The sequence below is a fragment of the Emericellopsis atlantica genome (genome assembly GCF_019669845.1).
Source record: "Emericellopsis atlantica unplaced genomic scaffold F5Z01scaffold_8, whole genome shotgun sequence".
In the NCBI taxonomy this organism is placed as follows: domain Eukaryota; kingdom Fungi; phylum Ascomycota; class Sordariomycetes; order Hypocreales; family Bionectriaceae; genus Emericellopsis; species Emericellopsis atlantica.
The window spans coordinates 494123-511466 of NW_025764710.1; the positions used below are offsets into that span (position 1 = coordinate 494123).

At 54.5% G+C, this 17344-nt stretch overlaps 8 protein-coding genes across 8 annotated transcripts; 3 read left to right on the plus strand and 5 right to left on the minus strand.

Annotated features, from left to right (window-relative positions):
* Window positions 1-150: 150 nt before the first annotated feature.
* Window positions 151-2339, plus strand: F5Z01DRAFT_634981 (COM1 regulatory protein; the record flags this gene model as incomplete). Its single annotated transcript, XM_046262111.1, has 3 exons — window positions 151-327; window positions 499-782; window positions 833-2339. The coding sequence occupies 3 exons, from the start codon at window positions 151-153 to the stop codon at window positions 2337-2339; spliced, it is 1968 nt and encodes a 655-aa protein (XP_046119942.1).
* A 712-nt stretch (window positions 2340-3051) lies between these two features.
* On the minus strand, window positions 3052-4117 carry F5Z01DRAFT_634982 (uncharacterized protein; the record flags this gene model as incomplete). The annotated part of the gene is made up of 5 exons (XM_046262112.1): window positions 3052-3507; window positions 3557-3643; window positions 3758-3901; window positions 3925-4046; window positions 4069-4117. 5 exons carry the CDS (start codon window positions 4115-4117, stop codon window positions 3052-3054), a joined length of 858 nt encoding a protein of 285 aa, XP_046119943.1.
* Window positions 4118-5045: 928 nt separating this feature from the next.
* Window positions 5046-7369, minus strand: F5Z01DRAFT_619511 (uncharacterized protein; the record flags this gene model as incomplete). The annotated part of the gene is made up of 5 exons (XM_046261092.1): window positions 5046-6114; window positions 6160-6559; window positions 6609-6810; window positions 6838-7198; window positions 7251-7369. The coding sequence occupies 5 exons, from the start codon at window positions 7367-7369 to the stop codon at window positions 5046-5048; spliced, it is 2151 nt and encodes a 716-aa protein (XP_046119944.1).
* Window positions 7370-9913: 2544 nt separating this feature from the next.
* On the minus strand, window positions 9914-10268 carry F5Z01DRAFT_619272 (8 kDa subunit-domain-containing protein; the record flags this gene model as incomplete). Its single annotated transcript, XM_046261081.1, has 3 exons — window positions 9914-10073; window positions 10123-10181; window positions 10233-10268. The coding sequence occupies 3 exons, from the start codon at window positions 10266-10268 to the stop codon at window positions 9914-9916; spliced, it is 255 nt and encodes an 84-aa protein (XP_046119945.1).
* Window positions 10269-10370: 102 nt separating this feature from the next.
* Window positions 10371-13598, plus strand: F5Z01DRAFT_533253 (uncharacterized protein). The gene is made up of 2 exons (XM_046260477.1): window positions 10371-11586; window positions 11637-13598. The coding sequence occupies exons 1-2, from the start codon at window positions 10527-10529 to the stop codon at window positions 13355-13357; spliced, it is 2781 nt and encodes a 926-aa protein (XP_046119946.1). The 5' UTR covers window positions 10371-10526; the 3' UTR covers window positions 13358-13598.
* F5Z01DRAFT_698828 (uncharacterized protein) lies at window positions 13475-14635 on the plus strand (the record flags this gene model as incomplete). The annotated part of the gene is made up of 2 exons (XM_046266366.1): window positions 13475-13674; window positions 13729-14635. 2 exons carry the CDS (start codon window positions 13475-13477, stop codon window positions 14633-14635), a joined length of 1107 nt encoding a protein of 368 aa, XP_046119947.1.
* A 105-nt stretch (window positions 14636-14740) lies between these two features.
* F5Z01DRAFT_672665 (At2g23090 like protein) lies at window positions 14741-15133 on the minus strand (the record flags this gene model as incomplete). The annotated part of the gene is made up of 4 exons (XM_046264838.1): window positions 14741-14813; window positions 14871-14941; window positions 14999-15070; window positions 15125-15133. The coding sequence occupies 4 exons, from the start codon at window positions 15131-15133 to the stop codon at window positions 14741-14743; spliced, it is 225 nt and encodes a 74-aa protein (XP_046119948.1).
* Window positions 15134-15308: 175 nt separating this feature from the next.
* Window positions 15309-16584, minus strand: F5Z01DRAFT_650857 (uncharacterized protein). Its single transcript, XM_046263192.1, has 3 exons — window positions 16356-16584; window positions 16028-16278; window positions 15309-15972 (listed from the first exon to the last, which is right to left on the minus strand). Exons 1-3 carry the CDS (start codon window positions 16378-16380, stop codon window positions 15655-15657), a joined length of 594 nt encoding a protein of 197 aa, XP_046119949.1. The 5' UTR covers window positions 16381-16584; the 3' UTR covers window positions 15309-15654.
* Window positions 16585-17344: the final 760 nt, after the last annotated feature.

Sequence of the window (17344 nt, forward strand, 5' to 3'; positions counted from 1 at the left end):
ATCATCGCCATCTACGACTATTCACAGACCACCGATCGATTGCCTCGCCTCGGTCCTCACCTAAGGGCCGAACCATCTCCACGAATCTCCTTCACTAGATCTGCTCGACTACAAACGTATACGAAAACAAGCAAAATACACACCGACGCCATGAATTCTCTCAAGATCCCCGACAATGGGGTGCAGCTCAAGGGCTCGTCTGCCGAAGACACACACCCTTTGACGCAGCAAGCCTTCACCATCTCCCTGAGCGACAATGTAATCGAGGGCATGATCAAATGCGTTCAGAATGGCGGCGATATCTCGCTTGCTCTCGGGAGCGACCCAGTACGTGCCATTGATTGCTGTTGGACAATAGTCAAGACCGGACCAGCCACGCCGCTCAAAGTGAGCTAGTAGTCACGCGTGCGAATGCTTGCTGGTCTGGTTTCTATATACCTCGAACTTTATTACAACCTTTTCTGCACAATGCCCAAATGCTAACTTACTACCTTACAGACCTTCCATTACGACTCAACATCCCACCGCATACCTTCTCCTGCCGTCGCAGAAGATGAACCGTACGACCTCTACCTCACACAGCCGTACAACTCCCTTCGAGAGGGCACACGGATACCAAGCATGCCTCTTTTCATGAACCCCAAATTGAACCGAATTCCGGGTGTCAAGAAAGCCCCTTCTGCCGCCAAACCCAAGGCAAAGACGTCTTCCGCCTCGAGTCGCGACTCTGATCTTGGGAGGTTGCAGAATGATTTGAGGGCGGCGGAAGCTTCCAAGGAAGGGTACGATTGCTTGGGACCTTTTTTGTTCTTCGCATACTGATCTCCCCTAGAACCCGAATCCTTTCCAAGCCGCTGATCAATGGCAAGAACGGCAAGCTCTCGGCAGTTGTTAAGGATAGCGCTTCACGATCGCTCTCGACTTCACCAGCACTGAAACCAGTTTCCTCGCCGATGCTCAACCCGGCTAAAGAAGCACGAGCAGCTCTGGTTCACGAGCTTGCCATCCATGACCGCACGTATGATGAGCTGAAAGGCAAGTGGGATGGAAAGCCAGAAGACCTTCGAAACGCCCTCGAGAAGATTGCCGATCAAGACAAGGACAACAAGCAGCTTTGGAAGATGCGAGCCAAGGGTTTCAAAGAGCTTGATGTGTGGAACTATGACTACAGCGACGCGGATCGGGAAACAGCCATCAACAATGCTATCAAGCAGTACGATAAGCTCCGCCTGTCGGCGTCAGACCCCGAGTGGGAGCGTCTCAATCGTCCCGAAGACCGTGGCAAGGGCATTTTCCTCAGCAAGCTTCAGGCCAACATCGCTCGAGGAGCGCCCAAGATCAAGGTTCAGAAAGCGGAAGAGAGCTCTGCATCGTCGAGGGACGACGGCGATGGTAGCAGCGAGAAGTCCAGGAGCAGCGACACCAAGAAGAAGATCAGCAGCTCCGAGGCCCAAGTCAAGAGGCTGCTGAATGGCAAGTGTAAACCTTCTACTCCTGTCCCAAAGACTACCAAGCCTTCGCCCACCAAAGCAAAGGCGGCGTCGACCACAAAACCGAGCAACACGAAAGCCAACAAAGGGCGTGGACCCCTTTCTGCGGAGTACATTGGTGACTCGGACTCTTCAGGTGGTCGAAGCCCGGCTCCCGCCAAAGCCAAGCCCACTTCGCAGGCCGCCAGGGACAAGGCCAACGCTAATGAGAAGCCAGTTGGAAAAGTCGAAAAAGTTTGGCGCGGGGAGAAAGCGAAGGAAAAAGAGAGAATGGAAAAGGAAAAAGCCGAGAAAGAGCGAACCGAAAAGGAAAAGGCTGAAGCGAGACGCCCAGCTACAAAGACTGCCCCGGCACCTCGCCCGCTCCCAAAGCCCATGGCGAAACGCCCGAGACCCGAGGAAGACGAAGACTCTAGTTCAAGCTCCGGCACACCACTTTCCAAACGGATCAAGTCGAAACCGTTGCCAGCCCAACAACTGAACCGTCCTGCTGAGACGCTGTACAACAAGAGCAAGACGAGATCACCTAGTAAGTCGTCACCATTGGGGTCCTCGCCTCCCACCAACGCCTCAGACATTTCGGATCATAGCAGTGAGCCGCATCCGAGAAAGCGCAAGGCGGAGGATGAACGGTCCGCTCCCAACTCCAAACGCCAGACTCTGGAGCTCAGCGACTCAGTCATGAGCCAGGCACAGGACTTCAAAAAGTTCTACAGCGCGTATGAGGCTCTCCACTACGAGGTGGTGGCATTGGTCGACCCCCCCAAGGAAAAGTTGGACAGTCTGATCGACATGCGGGAACGCTTGACCCAGATGAAGAAGAAGATCTATCGGCAGTGCAATGTTTGAGCGCGGTCTGCTTCTCGCGACATGTTGCTCTGCCTGATCAACTTCGGAATGCTGGGGCTGCCGACGCTTTCGGAGGACTGCCATCTTGGTTTGGGGGAAAGATATGAGGGCAGGGGGGTTTGACTTGTTTTATGGCTTTGGCCACATGGCGTTCAGGGTCTTTCGCTGGGATTGATACCACGAGATCAGGAAAAAATGCACATGGCAACCTAGGATCATCAGGTTGACGACGGGGTTATACTGTTTTAAATCATCCACGGGATGCACCAGCGAATTGAATTTATTACCACCACATGCTCTTTTTTCGTTTGGCGTGAACCGCACATGCCTCTCGCTCGCTTTATCCTGACTGCTTCACTGCAATCGGTAGTTAATACAATATATTTAAAAGCATCGACAAACTAATCTACCGAGACCAACCGAAGAACAATATAGTGCCACAAGATACCATTCATCCTACCCACAGGCCAAGCTTAAGCAACCAAAGCACCATCATGATTTGGGCTGCTTGGGCTTGGCCTGGGGGGGAGAATGAGTGAAATCGTTTGCGGCACTGCAACCACCGTCGGAGTGCCCGACCGGAGTAACAGCTCCATCCCAAGGAAGGTCCAAAGCCCGAACTAGAGCGTAACGTGGATGGTGGTCGGATGTGAAGAAGATAAAGAGAAGATGAAGTTGATGATTATTGTCTATGTGAAGGACATGCGGATGCTCAGAAATAAAGGAAGAGCGTGCGAAGATAACGCCTGTTGGCGTTGGCAGCGGTGTGAGGGTCGAATGTGTGGCCTGAATAATTAAGGCAAGTGTAGTTCCATCCCTGACATGCTTCATGTTCGCGTTCCTGTCGTACCATGCCGCTGCAATGTTCCCCAATCCACGGTAGATGTTCGTCGCCAGAGGCATGTTGATTCAAAAGTCTTCGTGCTCGCTTCCCTATTATACCAAGCCATGCAATGTTCTTGAGGGCGAGGCTGACGCCATGCCGCAATAGCAAATCAATCCAAAACTCGTCGCCGGTCTCGCCCCAGCACAAACGAAGCTCGCGCTGTAGGTGGGACTCCCGTGCCTGGGCTTGCTGGGGCAACAAGGGGAATCGCAGACATCCAATCGTAAATGGTTGCCTGAGCACGACGTCTGGCACGGTCGTCAAGACCGAGTAAAAGAGGTGCTGTAGAATTGTCAGATAATTGAAAAGAATCAAAACACGCTGTACATACCGTGGGTAATTTCTTGACGAAGAAGCCCTTGCCTTCCGATACGTGAACTTGGAACAACGTGTGTTCCTTGATCTTTTGCTGGGGCTTCTAGATCTGCACGTTCTTCAAGATGTTGTCACCAAGCTCGAAACCTTCGCAGCTTCGAGGCGAATGATGCTATAGCGGGTTAGATGTGCTTGACAGAGTCCATATGCTGCATACCTTTAACGTCTGATGGACAGTATTATGCATCCATTGGATCAAACCTGGCTTGGCCTGAGCAGGACGGCGATCGAATGTCCAGACCATGAGACACATGGGCTCAACCATGCTCTCAAAGAAGTCAAAAGGGAAATCCACTGTGCTCTGATTGTGGTCAATCAGCGTACATGCGCAACACATGCTGAAGTCGTCATGCGGGACCGCGAACTTGGCAATCGACTCGGAGCACTAGTTCGAGTTGGGAGCCTTGTCATGGGTGACTTGGGCATGAGGGTAGCTGGGTGTGCCACTGGTGACCTGTGTGGACACACCCGTGGCCGAGAAATTGACCTTGAAGTCAGCCTGGCATAGGGCAGCCATGGCGTAGGGTGGCCGTGCAAGGCAGAAGAGGAAGAGGATGAGTGAGATGGAGAAGAAAAGTGTGCATGCTTTGGAGGGAAGAGGAACGCCTTATATACCTGAGAATAGGTCTGCCAGATCAGTAAGTGTGGGCCTAGTAGATCACTGGCACTCTCCCCTTTCGATCTTGATAGAAGATCAATCTGAGAGATCAGTGAGTGCGGACCCGGCAGATCACTGACATTCTCCCCTTTCGAAATTGATGGAATTGCTCAGGCGCGATTCATTGGCTGAGAAACACACCGCCTTGGAAAACTCAGTCTCGTTGTTACACAACTTCACAAGTGACAGCAAGTAAAAGTGGAACTACACAGATCACTCTTGATTTTCGGTCGATGCGTGTTTCTATTGGCTGCACATAAACGTGAATTCCCCTGGTCCCTATTGATTGGTTGCCTTTTTAACATCGTCAATGACAAGCTCGAGACCGGGCAGTGCGTTTTCGGCATTCATGTATCTAGCTGTCAAGGGCAACCGAGTGGCGCCAGGGCCCCAATATCTCTCTCTAATAATGGATACAATGTGCCCCCGGCGAGAAATCGTTCGCTATGAGCTTGATATACCGTACTCGAACTCTTTAGTAGGCAATGTATGTATTAAGCGTGGTGCTAATAACGGGCAATACTAACAGCCTGTGAGTACTAATATACCTAAAAAGTCCATCCAAGGGGGCTCGGATTTGATTGCAGGAGTGCTCGTGACCAACTCCTTCCACTCAACGCTGAAGCCGCCGAAAATTTGCCATATCACCTAGCTCGCACATTGAAATCAGGGTATCTGACGCTCGCATAAACGATAGGTCGTTGCTTGCAAGAGTTCGTAAATCGTGGTAGATGGGGAGGGGAAGAAAAAAAAAAAAAGCGATGTGTGTGTTGTGTATGTAAGCATCTCACACGACGATGCTGACGTTTCGACGTGACTCGACCTCCTCCACTGGGAACTGGAAGACAAATCGGTAAAGATCCCGCAAGTATGCATAGCGCGTGGACAGCTTGCTGACGGCATTGATGCTCTTAGCCATCTCCAATGCGGTAGCACGCTTGCCATTTGCCGGAAGCGTCTGCTTCCGTGGTATGATTGCATCGGTGAGCACTGAGTTTTTGTACTGCTGCACCAATGTTGCATTGCTCGCGCTCGGTCCAAAAGCCGTCGATGGCAGAGCTTGCACGAACCTCTGGAGAATGATGGAGCCGGAGCCTGGATCTGTAATGGTATCACGGTCGAAACCCAAGTTCATCGCTGCCCGCAGCACCAACATGCGGGCTCGGCCCAGGTTGGGGTCCTCAGTTGCCGCGGTAGTAGTGGCTGTGCTAGAGGTCCGCGTACTACTGTGCGTGCTCTGAGAATAGCTGGACAGGTTGGATGCATTGCTGGACCACCTTCCTCCTCGGTTGCTGTCGGTGCCGAGAACCATAATGTTCGGCATCTGAGGTGATCGACTCTCTGGTGACACGGGTGTGTGCTCAAACTCGGTCACTGGCGTCTCGGGGACGAAAGGCGGCTGCTTCGGTGGCTCCTCGCGATGGCTGTTCTTGGTGCTCTTGGTACTTTCGCGATCACGCTTGGAGTAACGTGAGGACCGATTGGACCGGTTGGACGTCCGGCTTTCGGCGCGCTCTGACTGATGTGAATAGCTGAAGCTGGGGTGACCTGGTCTTGGGGTGCTGCGGTCCGGTTGGACTTGTGTCCAGCCGCGGCGGAATATTTCCATCAAGTCCCAGCACGCTTGAACAGCCGAGCTGAGGAGCTCCTCGTCTGGTAATCGCCTGTCGCGCTTGTTTTCCCGTAAGCTGAACAGCATCTCCGCCAAGGTCCAACACGCCCGCAACAGCTGGTCCGTCTCTTCCGTCAAGTCGCTGCGTTGCTTCATGAGCCGGTGGCAAAGGGTGATGTAGAAATCGAGTGTCCTCTCTCTGAACTCCTCGGGCAGATTGCGGCTGTCTTGCGCGCTGTAGAGGCTGCTTCTGTTAGCGGTTGTGACATGACTTGGTCGTATCACTTACTGGTTGTTCAACTCAAAGCTGACCCGCAACACCGAGTCGGCTGCCTCGTCTTTCTTATGCCGCACATCAAACAAGGCCTGGCAAAAGTCTCGGCACAGGTCGATGCTGAGCCTGGCGTTCAAGGAATTTGTGTTCTCGGTGGAACTGGCGTACAGTTTCTGGCATAGCTGCCAGCACGTTTTCCATGCCCTCTCGTGGGCGTCTGGCGTCCCGGAGCTGGAGAATACCCGTGTGCGATGGAAAGAACTCAGGTTGCCAAAGGTGTTGCATAGAGTCCAGCATTCGTCAAATGCCGACTTGAGGGCTACCACTTCTGGCGCTTGCAGATGGCTCGGGGTGTGCTGAGAGGCAAAGTCGTCGTCTATGTCGTTATCCTCATTCTCCGTCTGCTCATCGATTTCTGCGCAACGTTAGCCAGGGACTTGATAGAGTACGTCGAGGACCCTTACTCTCCAGGCTGCTCGTGCTCGATGATCGGAGACGACTGCTGTCGCTGAGCATGTCCTGCAGGTCCTGCGCGCGGGGTGTGGCGCTGTCCAGAGAATACCGCACTGGCTGGACATTGGTGGAGATGGCTGGTCTGTAGGGCAGATGATCGGCCCTGAGGCTGCTGTCGTCTGCCTTTGGTGACGCTCGCCCAAACTCATGCTGCTGTAGGTTCACGCCCGATTTCTACACAACGTCAGTCAGTGCCCGACGAGTACAGCATAGAGAGCGACTGACCCAGGTGGCAAAGCTCTCTGGGGCATGTATGACCGAAACCGCCTCTTCACTGCCCTGACGCACATTTTCGGGCAAATCGGTTGTGAGCATCAGCGCCTCCGACCTGCGCTTTTCGTGTGCGTCGTCGGCAAGCGACGCTTCCTTCACTTCGTCGGTGGCATCGTCCTCAATTTCCGTCGTCTCCGTCCCATTGGACGTTACTGGAGATGGCCCGACAAGATCGCTCGGGCTCATGATATGCATGGAGTGTGAGGGATACCGGTTTGCGGAGCTGGGGCGTAGGGAGCTCGAGTCTGTCGCAGGGGGCGGGGAGGATCTAATCACGTTTGTTAACGCTGTGCCACCCATCCTGAAGCCTGAGCTCTTACACGACCCGCGAGGGCGATCTCCAATTGTCGAGATCCGAGCCTGTCGACATGTCTGTGTTTCCTGTGTTTCCTCCAAACGGGAATTGCAAAGACGACCGCAAGGGAGCTTCGAGAGCCATGCTTTGCTTTGCGGATGGACCGATCTGCCCAGGACCTTATATGCCCGCCCGACCCTGCCAATGTCGAGAGTGAGCCTTGTCGTACACGATGGTCTTTTCCGGGTCCAGGGAATGAATGCCCCAAAACCACGCTGGGCCGCAGAATAGACGATGGTCCGATGATTGAGAATGCCTGCCGGGCTGAGCACGTCCTCCAGGCTCAACAGCAGCTATAGACTAGCAACGTGGTCGCATCGAGAGAGGCCGCGCTTGAATCGCCCAGGTGAAACAGGCGCGGTGGAAGAGGGAAGAGACTGGCGGCGCACAAGGAGGGATATGGCTAGAGAGAACGGACTGGAGGAGCCGCATGCTGCTCGAGATGGTGTCGAAGACCGACAAACGGGCGGCTACGCGCTCCCATCGACTGGAGGTCCCATCAAGGAGGAGCCGCAGGACCAATGGGCGGGGGTCCATCTGCCAGCCCATGCTGCACCTCGGCCTTAGCTCTGGGGGGGCCATTGACTCCAGTCAACTTGGAGCCTTGCTCGAGCCTCGAGCACGCTTTGAGTCGTTTCTTCTTGCAAAGTCAGGGAATGTAAGCATTATTATGCATTTATCATCCATCTGCTGATGCGCTGTCCTCGTTCTACCAGGTATTGACGGGGCTTGGTGTATTGTGCGGGTCGACGCCAGAGGCACCGTTCTGCCCCTCGACTGGGACGGACAAATCGTTGCATGCCCAGCTTTTTGTCTCACGACCAACACGTTTTCTTTAGCTTGGAGGACACAAAGACCCAACAACAAAGATCGTGCTCAATGTCAGCCTCGATTCGTAAGTGAGCCTGGCCGCACAGCCGGAGTCTAATAAAAAGAAAAGGCGCCTAATTAGGCTGGGAGGAGCAGGTGGTTCGTCACAGAACCCTCCCCTCCCTGGCAGTGCTTGAGAGGACAGAACCCAGGGATCTGGTTTTGGCGCCAGATCGTGCTACGCGGGTTTGGGAGATCATGCTACACGAGAGAGGGCACCAACAAGTTGAGCTCGAGCTAAATGCTGGACTCCACTGAGAAACAGATAAGTAACTAATAAGGTAGCTATTTTGTGTGTTGGCCAGGCAGACAGCAGGTGGAATATGTTCTCCGCTTCAAGCTGAAGAGAACGTGTTGGTCGTGAGACAGAGAGAGCATACCAGGTACGGATCTCTTAAACATGCTTCTCTGGCTCTTGACCTCCTCAGAACAAAGCTCTTCTGACCATCACTTCGGCGACCAAAGTCGCACAGAATGCTCCTGTCGTGTCCAAGCCTGCCATAAGCCAAAGTGACACTGCAGACGGTGTCTATCATTTTAGGACTGCAGCAGCCTTCGCTGATCGGGCGGAGTAACCAGACACCCCTGTCTTTCCGTTGGCTGGCGAGACCCTTTAAGCGCCGACGTCTCTTGGAGACTCAAGTTGGAGCCCATCAGCCCCACGCTATTCGATGTCAAAAGGTTCATGAGTGGCTGCCTTTCCGCATGGGCTCTGTCTTGTAGCGTGACAATGAATCGGAGGTCCAGGGCTCTTGATGGCCCCAGAAACTTTCCCAGCGCTGCAGCAAAGTGATTATGTGACCTGATTGATGCAGATTCCTTGCTTATTATTGAGGCCATGAGGATTGAGGATTGAGCGTGAGCAATCTGACGGTCAGCCACCGCAGGGCTGAGACAGGGTCTCGAATCTCGATATCGAGCTGGACGTATCACCCGACACATGACAGCTCTTGCTCCAAACCAGTACCTCGTACAGAATCGCTTTCATACAATCCATCTATGATTGGGACTCTGTTAATACTAGACGAATCTCATGATAACGTGCTTTCACACGTCAGCATGGGCTCGGTTGCAAACAGGCATGCACCAAGCAGCCACGCAAAAAGCGCGATGCACTTTGTCGTGGCAGGCATTGTTAGTGCGCCCTTGGAGGTGGCATTTTGGGTCAGACGATGCCCGACCCAGAGCCCAGAATTTTGTATTCACGGCGCACAGGCACGTACCGGGCACCTCGGAGAATCCTGTCAAAGACGCTGAGGGTGTCAACGGTGTAACAACGAGCCCGGGAAGATTGCGTGCGTCAAAAGTGAAGGCAACACAGACACCGATTCGTGGGAGATACTTTGAGGAATAGGTGGCTGTCGCTGCTATTCGCTCATGCATGTTTGTTCCTATTGAGTGTGGTCTACCGGGGGAACCTGCGGCCGTTGCTTCGATAGGAATATGGCTGGCTCCAACATGCCGGAGAAGAAGAGGGAGCGAAGGGGTGTGCTGCCGGCCACGGGCGGTGTTGGAGCCGGCGTTGCTGACGGCCGCCATGACGGTACAGTCCACGATCCTCATGCTGCCTGCCCTAGGGTCCCAGAGCACTGGTCACGTCCGTGTGCGCAAAGCGAAGCACATCCAGATAGACAGACACTGCACCAAGAGAGAGAAACACGCGTCGCCGCGATAGCTCAATGTCTTTTTTTGGCATCCGTACCTGCGCCTACCCAGAATTCAATCCCAAACGCCAATATGCATCTCTTCCCCTGCCATTTATATCTCGTTGGAGCGTGATGCGGTCTCGTTCATCTCCTGCTTCTTGATGTTGCGACCGTCTGGGGTATACTTGAGGAGCTTCTCGATCAGGTCGACGTGGGTCATCACCATGCGGCGGCAGCAGTATCGGCGCAAACCGAGCTCGTCCATCGCGTCACTTAACCTGTTAGCAACCATGATGCACTTGTAATAGTGGCCAGACTCACCCATCCGACTTGCCCTCGGAGATCAGCTGGAGGTAGCGCTCCCAGAGGTCGCCAGTGACCTGTGCCCGTCAGAAACAACGCATCGTCAGTCGCCCGCTCGCGCAACGTACCTTGCCACACGAGAAGCAGCGGATTGGAATGATCATTTTTGCGAGAGTTGGTAAACGACGCGCGACAAATTTCGTTGGATGCGCTTGCTGCTTGATGGGCGAGAAAGAGCATGAAGATTATCGACCGAAGTATTGCCAGCCTGAAAAATCCTTATCTTATCGCGGAACCCGCCCGCCCAAAAAAAATGTCTGGCAGCGCCAGCCGAATTTTCCACTACGTCGGCTTCGCTCACCAGTGCAGCAGCCAGGTCATTTCACATTCGCCAAGCGTACGCTGCTTTCACCACCCCGAAAATGGCCAGCAACAAGACCTCCACCAAGGAGAGGGACGATCTCAACAAGAAGCGCAAGAGGGAGGCGGGCGAGACGGACAAGAAGCCGAAGCGCGTGAGGAAGACACCCTCGCAGCAGGATGCACAGGTTGCCGAGGCCGAGACGACAGGGAAGCTCGTGAATGGGCAATCCGATGCTCTCAATAGCGTGCAAAACGGACAGAGCGAGAGCGGATGGCGAATCTCGAAACCAATGGGCGGGAGGATGCTCGACCTCGACCCCATCCTGACCGACGACGACCAATATCTCCTTCTAGCTTACAACACGTCGATACAAATCTACACGGCTGTCGACTCGCTTCTCGTACGAAGGATCCCTATTCCCACGCTCGCCCCCAGTGCGCCCAAGAACACAAAGCCAGCCTCTATCGTGGGGATGCGAGCGTCCAAGCAATCTGCGAGCCATGTCTGGGTTGCACTCTCGGATGGCCGTGTGTTCCACGTCGACTGGACAAACTCCTCAGGCTCGATGGATGCGTTTGAGACACAGTCAAAAACAGCGAAGGCCATGAATGTGGTGTCTGTCGGCAGCGGCAAATCGGCCCAGGACGTCGTTGTGGTGGTCGAGGCAGACAAGTCCTCGCGCATGGACATTGTGGCCTACCTCAAGACGGATGGCAAGCCTCAGTCGCGGAACATTCTCAGCCTCAAGAAATCAGGCAGCGGTCTGCAACTCCTTGAGGCGAGCAGCGACGGCAAGGTGCTCGTGGGCGCCCTGAACGACTGCCTCTTCATCGGCTCGACTCCGACCTACGCAGAGAGCCTCCAAGACCTTTCCTACGAGTTTGTGTCCTTTGACGCACCAGACATTGTCACCTCGATCGATCTGCGCGTGTCCAAGTCGAAGAAGGCCAAGGTGGACATTGCGGTCGGTGGCGCGCGAGGTGGCATCTACGTCTACAAGGACGCCATCGCCAAATTCCTCTCCCTGGGGAAACAAAAGTCGGAGAAGGAGGCCGTCCAGGCGCAGAAATACCATTGGCACAGGCGGGCGGTGCACTCGGTCAAATGGTCGCGCGATGGTGAGTGCCTCACTTTGAGTTCGAAGACTAATGCTAATCTAACTTGTCAGGTAACTACATGATTTCCGGTGGCTCGGAGCAGGTCATGGTCATTTGGCAGATGGACACATCGCAGAAGAACTTCCTGCCGCATCTGTCAGGCAGCATTGAGAACATTGTAGTGTCAGCCAATGGCTCGTCCTACGTCGTCCACCTGGACGACAACTCAGCCATGATCGTGTCGACCGCCGAGCTCAAGCCCACAGCCTACGTGTCTGGCATCCAGTCCGCCTCCACCAACGCCGCCAGCATACCCAAAGATCTCCTCGTCAACCGTGTCTGGTCGTCACCCGCAAACGTCCGTCGGCCCATTCCGGCCGCCATCCGAGCACACGAACCGTCGAAACTACATGTCTGTGTCGGCAACGGACGCCAGGCTACCATGAGCGGAGACTTCTCGGCCCCCCTGCTGCAGTGTTTCGATCTCGAGACGTTCACCAGCGTTTCGAAACAGCCACTGGCACGCACGCAGCCCACCGAATCGAACATCACCCAGAAGGGTGCGCCCATTGACGAGCCCTTGATCACACACGTTGCCTTCTCGGCGGACGGCAAGTGGCTCGCGAGCGTCGATGACTGGAAGCCTGCGGAAAGGGACGTGGAGAATATCAGCCCTGACCTTCGCGACCAGTTCATCCGAGAACGCCACGAGGTGTACTTGAAGTTCTGGGAGGTCGGCGCCGATGACACCCAGGCTGCCCTGGTCTCGAGGATAAACGCACCGCACGCGACAACACAACCCGAGACGGTGCTGGACCTAGCCGCGGACCCCGTGTCATCTGGGTTCGCTACGATTGGCAGTGACGGTATGGTCAGGTTGTGGCGGCCCAGAGTCCGACAGAGCCAAGGCATCGTCGCCAAGGGCAACGACGGCCGCGATCTGTCTTCCTGGAGTTGTGCCAAGGTCGTCGCCATTGGGGACGGCCTGGGACAGGAGGCTGCTGTGGATCTTGTGCATGCTACTCGGATTGCCACGCAGGGCTCTGTCACATTTTCCGAGGACGGTTCCACCATCTTTGCCGCTTTTGGTGGCGTCGACACGGGCATGGTCTTTGTCATTGATGCCGTGTCTGGCGACATCATCAAGACGTTGGAGGGTCTGTGGGCTGGCGAGCTCAAGTCCATCCGCGCATTGTCACCTTTCTTGGTGATCTTGTCAAACGACTTGAGGGTGTTTGACGTTGTGGGTGACGAGCTGCGTTATGGGCTCGACATTCCGAACATCCCTAGTATGCAGGATCTTCTTCTCCTCGAGGTGGACCGTCGCTCACGACATTTTGCGGTGTCGATGCCAATGGGTGACTCCTCCAGCATTGGCATCTTCGACCCAGAAGATTCGGAGCCGCTCATGGTGCGCAGCATACCGCATCGCGCCGTGAGTCTCGTCGCTGCACCCGATACCAGCGGCTTTGTCGTGCTGGACGACTCTGCACAGGTGTGGACACTGGCTGAAGAGTCGGATCCCTCGTCACTGGCTGCCATTCAGCCCCTGGAAGAGCTCCAGCTGGACGCGCCCGTCATTGACGACGAGGCTATGGACAGCGATGACGACGAGCCTGCGCCCGAGGATGACGAGATGGACGTGGACGAGGACAACTTCCCCAGTGTGATTGCGCCACAGCACCTTGCCGACATTTTCAATGCTGCACCTCCATTCGCAGGCCCATCCATCGAAGAAATGTTCTACAAGGTGACCAACTTACTAGGCGCAAAGCCATTGCTAGCGGATTAGCCGCGTGCGAGTGTGTGGGGAAGCGGGGACGGATGATGGAGCAATAATAAAGCATGAAACAAATATCTTCTCAATTGAAAGCGCATTTTCAATTCTTTCCATATTACTGTGCACACCATGTCGTTCACGTCGATCCCCGTGTTGGACCTGTCGCAGGCGGACGATCCGGCGACCAAGGCGGAGTTCTTGCGGCAGCTACGCCATGCCTTGCTCGAGGTTGGCTTTCTTTATCTGAAGAATGTCGGCGAGCCAGCCGAGCTCTTCGATGAGGTGATCACAAAGGGAAAGGCCTTCTTTGACATACCAGAAGATGAAAAGTACGTGCTTCCGGGAGACGGATCTGGCGTCTTTGGCTGATTGACATGATGTAGGCACAAAATCGAAATGAAGAACGCGCAGTCGTTCCTCGGCTACTCCCGGCTTGCAGCTGAGATCACAGCAGGGGACGTTGACCATCGAGAACAGATTGACCTCGCTACCGAGCATCCACTGCCTACATCGGAGGACCCTCAATACTATCACCTACTAGCACCCAATCAGTGGCCCGCCGAGTCTGTCCTTCCTGGATTCAAGGCCGTGTACCAAGAGTACATGCGACGCATGGGCGCCATGAGTGTGCGGTTCACGTCTCTCATTGCTGAAGCCATTGGTCTCCCGGCCGCAGCTTTTGACAAGTACTTTGCCGATGAAGACCAGCACCACAAGCTGAAGATTGTCAAGTATCCGGACCTCGCTGAGCTCGGCAAGACGGGCCAAGGACAAGGCGTTGGACCACACAAAGACAGCATGTTGAGCAGTTACCTCCTGCAGGCATCAGAGCATCGCGGCCTGCAGGTGCAGAATATCAAGGGAGAGTGGATCGATGCGCCACCCAAAGCTGGAACGGTCGTCGTGGCTATCGGACAGGGTCTGGAGGCTCTGACGGGGGGTGTATGTGTATCTACAACGCACCGCGTGCTTTCGCCCGCCGCAGGCTCAGGTCCTCGCTTCTCCATACCATTCTTCCAAGGCGTCGACTTGGACACGGACTTTGACGACCTGGAGAAGGTCGGCGTGGGCAAGGTGCCGGAGGAGATCCGTCAGCTACGCCAGCAGGTCATCGAGAGGAATGGCGGTGCTCAGCTGGATGATGTCGAATTTACCTTTCGCACGGGCGGCAAGTCAAAGACACTGGGCGAGGCTACCCTCAGGAACCGGGTTAAGAGCCACCCGGATGTGGGAGAGCGCTGGTACCCTGACATCCTGAAGGACATACGCGAAGAGCAGGCTGCAGCTTGAAAGCAGGTATATCGATAATTCCATATCGCATCTTCTCTATCTCACTCGTAAACGCCACGCTGTGCAATCCCTCGTCTTATCGTCGTCGACATCGTCATCCTTCTTCTACGCCTGTACGAACGTGGGGAAGCAGTCCGTCAAGGCCTTTCCGTGCTTGTTCTCGGCGTGTTCGGTCAACCTAACGGGGTCAGCGTCGGGGGCTCTGCGATCGCGAAATGTCAGGCATGCGGCATACTGAGGGGCTTTGCTAGTCTTCAGGAAGGTCGACCTGCAGATCACGCACTGGATGTCGCAGGCTTGGCTGTTCTATCGAGTGATGAACGTCAGTGATGGGTGCCAGTCCAGAAGCTGGGGCTCTCTTACGACTTTGAGCTGCGATTTGGCTACCGTCTTATCCTTGGCCGCGCGCTCGCGCTTCTGCTGTGCTTTGGCGCCCTGCTCTCAGTCAGCGCATGTGGGGGTGGGTTCACGGATGGCGCGGATGCGTACGTTGCCCATGATGAATGATGATACTGCTTGTTACGAGGGAAGAAGTGTGCGGAGGTCGTTGAGGCTATCTGCGGTAGGCGGCTGCGAGAAAATCAATGCACAGGGGAGAGAATGCGACAAGACGGCGGAGGGGGAAAATGCTGCGACAGAAAAGATGGACTTTTTCGGAACTGGATTCGAGACCCTGGATCTTGGTTGCGCTAGGCCAGGTTCGGGAACTTGTTGACTGTCCCGTGTGCAGCGTTTGGAACCTCTCTCTCATATATTGCTAGACACAAGCTATCTTTGTATGATGATAGATTCAATTATCTTGGCTTCACGGCTGTGAAGGAGATGCCAGTGCCTTGCCTCCCATATCAAAACAGTCCCTTGCCAATGTCCCCTTTCATCGTGGTCCGCCGCACTCCAAGGTCCCCACACCAAAATGCCCGACATTGAGGACGAGCCAGCGCTATTCGGAAATTGCGCCAGCTGTCCTTCTTCGAGGGCAGTTGCTGTTGTTTCGAACGAGGAGGGAAGGAGATCGCCCATCAGTAGGAGCTTGACCAAAACAAGTGAACGCATTGGTTGAACTCAAGGTACTCATCGAGCAGGATCCAGGCGAGCGGGCATCGTTCGCGCCAGTCCTTGTTGCACAGCGGGAGAACAATCCAGCAAAAGCCACAAAACCTAGGACCGACTGCAAGCTCTGCCGTCATCCAGCCAACTCTCCATCCCGTCGGGAGCATGCCACCCAATTCTGGGGAGCAGGCTTCGTCGTAGATCAGAGGGAAGAGGCGGGAAGCGCAGTCATTGCGGTTGCTTGGCAGAGCGTCCAACACGCGTCGAGGAGCATTTCCCGGGCGTGCCTGTTGGGTTTGTGAGCGATGTGGGTAGGGATTCAATGAGATGGGAAACACTTACGCGACGGCTGACATCTCGGATGTAGGTCTCCGACGAGGAGTTTGACATCAGTGCCTGGCACCACCTGGCGTAGAATTCTTCGCGGTATGCTGGCACGGCACCATAGGTCTGAGGCAGCTCGTGTTTCTTCACGACGGGCAGCCTGGTGAGGGCGCCGGGCTGGGGGGACGAGGCCAGGGCTGGTCGGAAGCAGCGCCCTGGCTCGTGGGTCCGGTTCGAGGATTCAAGTAGTGTTCCGGACGATTGACAACCTATAACAAATGGTTAGTATCGTCAAAATGTTGCAAAAAGAATGTTGCTACTCATGGACAAGCACTAATTGACGTACATCCAAACGCGGAACCTCTCTTCATTCATGTTTTGAACATCGACGGCGTTGATGTCGATGAACTGCTCTCTGATGGAGATCGTTTGGATGACAACCTCGGGAGGGTACTCAAGGAGCACAGCCCAAGGCTCATCGAGCTGGACGGGGAACTTTCTTGTACTCATGGAGGTAGTGTAGAGAAGTGGCCTTGCGGACAGGTGATGGTGATTGTGATGTGGGAGGGGGTGGGGAAAGGAAGGTTGATGGAAGGAGAAAGTGGCAGCGGTGGGCATCCGCCATCTTTCAGCAACTTATACGAATTCAATCGTATGGGTTGCTGACCCTAACGTCACGTGTGGGAAGTTCTGCTCAAAAACATTCATCTCTTCTTGTGTACTTGCCGTAGAATGTGCGCAGGCCCCGCAGTTGGGTGAGAGGGAAGTCAGGAGGCAGGTCAACAGACTTCCGCATCAAGTCTAGCGCAAACAAGGGCAAGAAGTTAAGAATCAAGGGCTGGCGTCTCTCCCAGAGGCAGGACGGTGAAAAAAAAAAAAGGAGAAGAAGAAGAAAAAGAACTACTTCAAGGAATCAGACACTGTTGGAATTATTACGTACACGGCCATATTTGTTATTGGGTGAAACCCTCTTGGGTCTGGGTCACAGCCCACTGTTGGCTCGAATTCAGCCACGAGATCCCTGGCACACGCAGATCGCGCGCTGACATCGCTGCATAGTCATCAGTCGGGAGCACAGCGGGCCTTCTCACACTCAAGAAGCATAGCTTTAGTCTTTCGTATATTGCTTGTGATGCATTTTCATTGTGAAGATATGAGAAGTTCGATACTGGGGTGACAGTGGGCTTGGTCATGTTTTGGACGCCCGTCTATGGGGCTCCTGGAGGGTTTCTATATCTATGTGATCAAAGCTAATGCCCCTCAACGTGGGCATGCAATAGTGAGAGCGCCAGAACTACTACTCAAGAGATAAGATACCATGGGGGTCACTATGTT

Coding starts and splice junctions, on each gene's coding strand:
- F5Z01DRAFT_533253 (XM_046260477.1), top strand. CDS start 10,527: ATGGCCAGCAACAAGACCTCCACCAAGGAGAGGGACGATCTCAACAAG. Junction 11,587..11,636: donor GGTCAAATGGTCGCGCGATG/GTGAGTGCCTCA, acceptor CTAACTTGTCAG/GTAACTACATGATTTCCGGT.
- F5Z01DRAFT_650857 (XM_046263192.1), bottom strand. CDS start 16,380: ATGAAGAGAGGTTCCGCGTTTGGAT. Junction 16,279..16,355: donor GAGAGGTTCCGCGTTTGGAT/GTACGTCAATTA, acceptor CATTTGTTATAG/GTTGTCAATCGTCCGGAACA. Junction 15,973..16,027: donor TCCGAGATGTCAGCCGTCGC/GTAAGTGTTTCC, acceptor CAAACCCAACAG/GCACGCCCGGGAAATGCTCC.